General features: G+C 47.5%; 1 protein-coding gene across 1 annotated transcript in view; it reads right to left on the reverse strand.

The window, feature by feature from the left end:
* SDC2 (syndecan 2) overlaps positions 1 to 7,746 on the reverse strand; it is a 132,165-nt gene extending 124,419 nt beyond the window's left edge. The window contains exon 1 of the mRNA XM_077876124.1: positions 7,740 to 7,746. Within this exon, the coding sequence (XP_077732250.1) occupies positions 7,740 to 7,746 (7 nt within the window). The remainder of the gene's footprint in view (positions 1 to 7,739) is intronic.
* Between the last annotated feature and the right edge of the window lie 401 nt (positions 7,747 to 8,147).

Genomic DNA, 8,147 nt, shown 5'->3' on the forward strand with positions numbered 1-8,147 from the left:
CCTGAACCCCCGGGGCAGAGGCCCAGCTTCCTGCAGCTGCTCCCCAGCCGTGCAATCCCCCCTTAACCCTGGACCCTCCAGGTTGCACTTTCAGGGCCTCGCTCGGCAGTGGGTGACCCTCTAAAGGACGCGAGTCACTCTCTGTGCCAGACTTGAGGGCGGGGAGCCCCCTAACCGACGCCCCGACCCCTCTGCACTGTGTCGCCCCATCCGGCCCCCGCTCGCCCCCGGTGCCAGGAGATGTCTCAGTATAAAACTTGACTCTTCTACGGGATTGGTCTTGGCTGGGGAGAGGCTGCCCTCTGGGGTGGGTGCCCCACAAACGCGGGCGAACAGGCCCCCCGCTTGGAACAGTGGGGGCCCGGAGAGACGGCGTCCCTGGCTGCCCGTGGGGACCGGCCTGGGGCCGGGGAGAAGGGGCTCCGGGCCCCAGGTGTGGAGGCGCACCTGCTGAAGGGCGGCCCAGAGGAGAGGTGCGGGGAGTGGGCCACAGCCGTTGGGAGCCACACGCGGGTGTGATGAGCCGTGAGCAAGGCTGGGCCCTCGGGGGAGACAGGAAGAGGAGCCCTCTCTGGGCTTCGGGGGCCTGGGGGCCGTATCGAGTTAAAAAGCAAAACAACCCAAAAAGCGAAGGCCCCGATATCTTACCTGCCGAGAAAACGCCTCCCTTCCCCTTGCCATAGGCCACCCACCTGAAGCCTCCCTGCAGGTGATGTGCTGGCCGGCGGCGCCCGGGCTCCCAACTCATTTAATTCCCAAGTATTATCATTTCACCATTTCACGGCCACAGAAACGGGGCGAACGGGGCGAGGGGGGGAAGGGGGGCCCGCGTCCTCACCACGGGGCCGTGGGCTCCCCAGGCCTGCCCGCCGCGGCCGTAATTAGCTCGGGGCCTGCAAGGGCCGAGCTCGGGCTTGATGGCTGATGGCAGGGGGGGGAGGGGGTCTGCTCCTTACCTCCCGCCAGGTGTTCTGCAAACACCTCCCAGAGCTGGGCCCTCGGTTACCAAGGAGACCGGGTGGGGATGGGTCGGGGCCAGTCGGCGGCTCCACCGGGAAACTGGGCTTCCTGTGAAGGGTCAGAGCTCGCTTCTCTGCATCACGGAAGCACCCATTCGAAAGTCTGTTAGTCAATCAACTGGGCTCACGTGTTCCTCTAAGCGCTGCACCTGCCCCCCCTTCCCTCCCCCGGCTTTCTATGCACAGACGTTGGCTTTCACACCCCGATGTGCTGAAAGGGTCAAGTCCCACACTGGCTGCCTCATCAGAAGGGTGAATGCGGCGTGATTAGGTATTTGATGTGCTCAGACCCACTTTTTTCCCGTGAAAGCTTTGGAGGTTTCTGGGCAGAGCCTAGAGTAACAGGGATGTTAGAGCTGTCAGGGCTTTAGGGATCAAAGTCCAGGGTCATCTTTTTTTTTTTAATAGATAATAGAGGCCAGATCACCGGGCCTGCATCCATGCAGCTAACAAACAGCAGAACCAGGACAAGACATCCCATCTGCCATCAACAGGCCCCAGAGACTTGAATTTACGTTTGTTCAAAACTCTTCCAGAATTTATCTTGGCTTCATCAGTAAAGCCTGGGAACTGAAAATGGGGTTGGAAAGGAGAGAAGGATGTGCCATGAAGGCATTAACATCTCTACAGTCAAACCTAAGTGAAAAATGGAACGACTTTCTGGCCAATTTTATCAATCAGGGTAATCAACAGGAGGTCATTTCCTCGAATATCCAGGTTCTAGATTTGAAGTAACTACTCCATGTCTGTTAATTCTGTGTAACTACTCTGTGTATTTCAATGTGCTTCTATAGATGAGATCATTCTGAAGTCTTGGGGTTTTTATCCTTGATTACTAGAAAAATCTTGACACCAAAAAAAAAAAAAAAATCTTGACACCATTTAGTCAATCTTACGTGCCATTAGCCTCTCACAAATTTCTGCATGAAAAACAAGTCTCTCACTTAAGAAATAAATTTGTAATATGGGGTTTCCATTTGAGGTAATGGAGAAGTTCCAGAACTAGTAATAATGGTGATCGTGCAAAATCCTGAATGTCCTTAATGCCACTGAATTGCACACTTTAAAATGGCTGAAATGGTAAATTATATGCCCTATGTATTCTTTCCATAATAGAAGATATTATAAAAACCTAATTATTATAAATAAGAAAACAATTAGTTCAGTTGCAAAAATGCATTTTCTTGATTTATTCCCTAAATATACATGGAGTCACCTGCTATGAGTCAGGTGCATATTTAAAGAAATATTTGAAAAAAAAAAAGAAATATTTGAAAATACTTGCTAACTGTAGGGTGTTAAGGAAATGTAAGCTGTGTTTGTGTATAATCACGCATGTGGGGATCCCTGGGTGGCGCAGTGGTTTAGCGCCTGCCTTTGGCCCGGGGCGCGATCCTGGAGACCCGGGATCGAATCCCACGTCGGGCTCCCTGCGTAGAGCCTGCTTCGCCCTCTGCCTGTGTCTCTGCCTCTCTCTCTCTCTCTCTGTGACTATCATGAATAAATAAATAAAATCTTTAAAAAAAAATCACGCATGTGTTTGTGAATGAATGCGGATACTGTCCATTCACTCTTCGCCTTTCTCCACCTCGCTTTGTGTTTAGGGAGCCCCCCTCCTGCTCCCCCGTGAAGGGATTGCTGCAATGGATTTCTTTTTTTTTTTTTTTTTTTGCAATGGATTTTTTTTATCATTTAGCGAGCTATACTAGGCATGGCCAATGGGAGGTGCTAGAAGGAGCCAGGAGGACAGAGTGTGAGGTTCAACCCCCTTCCTGCCAGCTGGTTGTATCCACCAAAGGCCAAAGCGTTCTCTTGTAGCTACACGCACAGAGCTTCAGGAGGTGCCCTCCTCTCTTTCCCCTTCTGGCCTACGGTGGTAGGATGTGTGCATTTGTGTGTGTGTGTGTGTGTGTGTGTGTGTGTGTGGCAAATGGTAGACATTTTTTCTGCCCCAACTCATTATCTAAGGCAATTGGAAGTACATACATTAAAATTTGTCTAAGAAATCCAGAAAAATTTAGAATGGCGGCAACTGAGTTTTAAAGACCCTTCCTGGGATCCCTGGGTGGCTCAAGGGTTTAGCGCCTGCCTTTGGCCCAGGGCGCGATCCTGGAATCCTGGGATCGAGTCCCACGTTGGACTCCTGGCATGGAGCCTGCTTCTCCCTCCTCCTGTGTCTCTGTAAGTCTATCATAGATAAATAAATAAATCTTAAAAAAAAATAATTTGCTAAAAAAAAAGAAAAAGAAAAAAATAAAGACCCTTCTTAAGGTGGCTTCTAGGTGATTTTGGTTTTTTTGTTTTGTTTTGTTTTTTGTTTCTTTTTTTTTGCTTTTAATCTTTTTTAGCATCATTTCTCCTGGTTAAATAGGTGACTATACTCTAAATAGGTTAACATTCCCAAAAACTCCCATTAATTTAGAAAAAGTGGACTTCGAATTAATAGAGTTTTGAAGTATTCAGTATCTTTTATAATAAAAGAAGGCACCATTTCAACTAGGGAATACTGACTGCTTAAAACTACACTCTTTTGAATAAACCTATATTAGTTTAATGAAGTTTTCCTGTGATTAGTATAATTTACTGCAATTATATTCAAACCCCAAATTATGGGTATTATACACATGAAATACAGCACTGGTTTAAGGCAATTAGTTTAATCACTTTCCTGATGTGAAATGGAACAGGGACACTCCAGAGCAGGGCTGCCCATTAGCGCACTGTGTGAAAAGGCCACAGCCCTCCTTGCTGGTCCTTGGAGGCCAGAGCCTTACTTTCTCATCACCACTGTTGGGCTTTTCTCCTGCAGCACATGGCACGTTACAAGACAACACCCCGTAGAGTGGAGCCTTATTACGTTCATCAACATCCTCAAGCTCTGTAGCTCAGGCCTTCCTCATCACGCACCCGGTCGGTTGCCACCACGCTCCCCTGTGTGCCCCGGCTTGAGGCCTGCCTGCGCTCTGCTCACCCAGCTGTTTTGGTTGCCTTTACAAAGAAGTGACTTTTTCTAATTTGCTCGAAAGTGGCAACGGCAGCATAATTGCTACTGTCTCCTGACTGGTCTCTCTTCCTCTGGTCTTGTTCTCCTTTTATTGGTCCTTCTACTAGAATGAACTTCTACTAGTAGAACATTCTACTAGAATGCAGGTTTCGACCACAGTGAGATACCACCTCAGGCCAGTCAGAATGGCTACGATGAACAACTCAGGAGACAACAGATGTTGGCGAGGATGCAGAGAAAGGGGGACCCTCTTATGCTGTTGGTGGGAGTACAAGCTGGCGCAGCCACTCTGGAAAACACTATGGAGGGTAACGCAAAAAGTTAAAAACAGAACTACACTATGGCCCAGCAATTACACTACTAGGGATTTATTCCAAATGACACAAACGTGATTCGAAGGGGCACCTGCACCCCAACGTTCATAGCAGCAGTGTCCACAATAGCCAAACTATGGAAAGAGCCACATGTCCATCGACAGGGAAATGGATAAAGATGTAGTTTATATATATAATGGAATATTACTCAGTCATCAAAACAGTGAAATCTTGCCATTTCAATGACCTGGAGGGAACTGGAGGGAACTATGCTAAGTGAAATAAGTCAATCAGAGAAAGTCAATTATATAATTTTACTCACATGTGGAATTTAAGAAAAAAAAAACAGATGAACATGGGGGAAAGGAAGGAAAAATAAAATTACATGAAAATTGAAAGGGAGGAAAACCACAAAAGACACTGAACCCTAGGAAACAAACTGAGGGTAGCTGGAGGGGAAGTGGGTGAGGGGATGAGGTAACCGGGTGATGGGCATTAAGGACGGCACATGATGTAATGAGCACTGGGTGTCCTGTGCGACTGATGAATCACTAAATCCTACCTCTGCAACTAATAAAAATAATGAAATGCAGATTTTGAAAGCATGATGAAAGAATTTGAAGAAGACACAAATAAATAGAAAATTACCCTGTGTTTGTGAATTGGAAGAATTACTGTTGTTAAAGTGTTCATACTACTTCGGGAATCTACACATTCAATTCGATCCCTGTTAAAATTCTATAACATTAGAAGAAAATAGACGAAAATAGAAAATAGAAGAAAATCCTAAAATCCATAGGGAATCAAAGAAGATCCCAGAAACCAAAGCAGTGTTGTGAAAGAGCAAACCTGGAGGCATCATGCTCCCTGATTTCAAACTATATTATGAAGATATGGTAATCAAAACAGTGTGGTTATTGGCATGAAAACACACATAATGGAACAGAATAGAGAACCCAGAAATAAACCCTGGCATATATGGTCAAATGATCTCCAACAAGGGTGCCAAGAGCACACAAAGGGAAAAGGACAGTTTCTTCAATAAACAATCCTGGGAAAACTAGGTATCTACATGCAGGGGAATGGAATTGGACCCTTACCTCACCCCATGCGCAAAAGTCCGCTCAAAGTGGATTGAAGACTTACATGTAAGACCCGAAACTGTAAAATCCCTAGAAGAAAACATAGGGAAAATTCTTCTTGACACTGGTCTGGACAGTGATTTTTTTTGGATATGACCCCAAAAGCACAGGGAACAAAAGCAAAAATAGACAAGTGGGATTGCATTAAAGTAAAAATCTGCATAGTAAAGGAAATGATCAACAGAGTGAAGAGACAACCTGCAGAATGAGGGACAATAGTTGCAAATCCGATGAGGGGCTCATTTTAAAAATATATTTTAAAAAAATTTTAATGAAAATAATATATTAAAAATCTGGTAAGAGGCTCAACTCAATAATGAAAAAATTTTAATGAAAATAATATATTAAAAATCTGGTAAGAGGCTCAACTCAATAATGAAAAACCAAATAGCCCAGTTAAAAAAAAATGGGAAAAATGCCCAAATAGACATTTCTCAAAAGAAGACATATGAATGGCCAATAGATACAGAAATATATGAAAATTGGTTAACATCACAGATCATCAGGGAAATGCAAATCAAAACCACAATGAGATACCACCTCACACCTGTTAGAGTGGCTGTTATCAAAAGGCAAATTTTGGCAAGGATGCGGAGAAAAGAGAACCTTTGTGCTCTGTTGGTGGAGATGTAAATTAGTATAACCATTGTGGAAAATATATGGAGGTTCCTTGAAAAATTAAAACAGAACTACCCTGTGATCCAGCAATTTCACTTCTGGGTATTTATCCGAAGGAAACAAAGTCAGTATTTCAAAGAGGATCTGCACTCCCATGTTCACTGCAGCATTATTCATAACAGCCAAGAAACAAAAACAACCCAAGGGTCTCTCAATGGATGAATGGATAAATAAAATGTGATATAAATATATATATATATGATATAAATATATATATACATTTATTTATTTAGCCTACAAAAAAATATAATTATTTAACCTTCAAAAAGGAAGAGAATCCGGTCATTTGCGACAACTTGGATGAGCCTGGAGGACATTATGCTCGTAAGAGAAATAAGACAGGCCCAGAAAGAAAATTCTATGTGTATTGACAGAGATAGAGAGTAGAACGGGGATGGGGAGATGTTAAATAGAAAAAATAAAGAAAGGGAGTTTGGGTTGTTCAGTCCGTTAAGAATCTGACTCTTGAACTCAGCTCGGGTCTTGCTGGATCTCAGAGTTGTGAGTTCAAGCCCTGTGTTGAGCTCCTTGCTGGCTGCGGAGCCTACGTAGAAAAAAAGAAAGAAAAAAAGTTGAAAGGATAAAGAGAAAGATGAGAGTTGGCGCACGCTGCTTCCGCTAGACTGCGCAGAGGCTCTCCATCGCAGGGAGCAGGGCGCCTCACGCTTCCACGTACCTACGACTCTCGGGCCGGGGGCGGGCGGACGGTGTGGAACTTGTTAAAATGCAGATTCTGACTCACTAGACCTGGGGTGGAGCCTGGGGCTCTGCATTTCTAGCAAGCTCCGTGGAGGCCAATGTTTCTGGTCTCATGAGCACTGTGGGCAGAGCCGTCCACACGGACTTCCGACAGGGACGGGGATGCTCGCTCTGTGGACTCCCCAGCGTGGGAGCCACCGGCCTGGGCGACCATCCAGACAACAGAGTGAGACGCCGTCATCGAAATGTGGCTTGTGGGGCTGATGTGCTGAGTTTTACATTTTATTTGATTTTAGTGCCTTTAAGCTGCAATGGGCACACGTGGCTAGTGGCTTGTGTCCTGGACACCACGACCGCGGCGGGGGGGAAGCGGCCGCCCATGGCCTGGAGGCCCAAAGCCCACCACCGCGGGTCTTTGCCTCTGGCTCGCCCTCTGATCCCCTCTCCGTGTCCCCCCGTCACGGTGTGACACCGGGAGACCGTGACTCGCCCCGGGACTCCCAGGGTTTGCAGGCCCCGTGGCCTTGCCCGCACCCCGCTTGGCCATCTGTGCCCGGGGACGCCCGTCTGCTGTCCCCACCCAAGTCTCGGCACCGCCTCTGCTGCAAAGGCCTCCCTGAGCCCCGACGGCAGGGGTCGCGGCCGCCACCTGCCCCACAGCCTCCGTCAGGTGGGCCGCGGGGGCCAGGACTCCGTGACCCCCGGCCCGGGGCTGTGATCTCGTCAGAAACCGAGGGGAAGCGTTGTTCCTAAGCAGCGTTTGGACTTTGAAATAAAACCACCCTTTTCAACAGAATGCGGTTTCCCCCACACTGTGTCACCTTCTACCTCGTGGGTTGCTCTGGTCTGAAATACGTACTTGAATTCTGCTCACGTACCTTACCGAACATCGGGCGAATCCATCACAAACGAAACTTTGTGCGAGGCCCTCGGGGATCTAGAATGAAATCGAAGCGGACGTGTTCCTCCCTCGCAGACCAGCTAGGCCTGGCGCGCGAGGTGGGTGCCCGGAGATCGCCAAGGAGCGGCAAGGAGGGGGCGGGCGGGGTGCGGGGCTCAGCCCGGGCCGCCGCCCGCAGCAATAGCCCGGCGAGGGCGCGGTGTTCTCCTGAATTAACATCTTGCCAGGCGCCCTTCATGAAGAAGGGAAGGAGATGGGGATGCGTGTGCGTGGCCAGCGGGGCCCAGGGGTACAATTGGGACGACCTTTGTAAAGGGGATTTGCAGCGCTGCTCAACCTCTTTAAAAACAGGCATGTCCTTTGTTCCAGCAATTCCATTAGTAGGAATTT

Source organism: Canis aureus, chromosome 28 (genome assembly GCF_053574225.1).
Source record: "Canis aureus isolate CA01 chromosome 28, VMU_Caureus_v.1.0, whole genome shotgun sequence".
NCBI classification, from domain to species: Eukaryota; Metazoa; Chordata; class Mammalia; order Carnivora; family Canidae; genus Canis; species Canis aureus.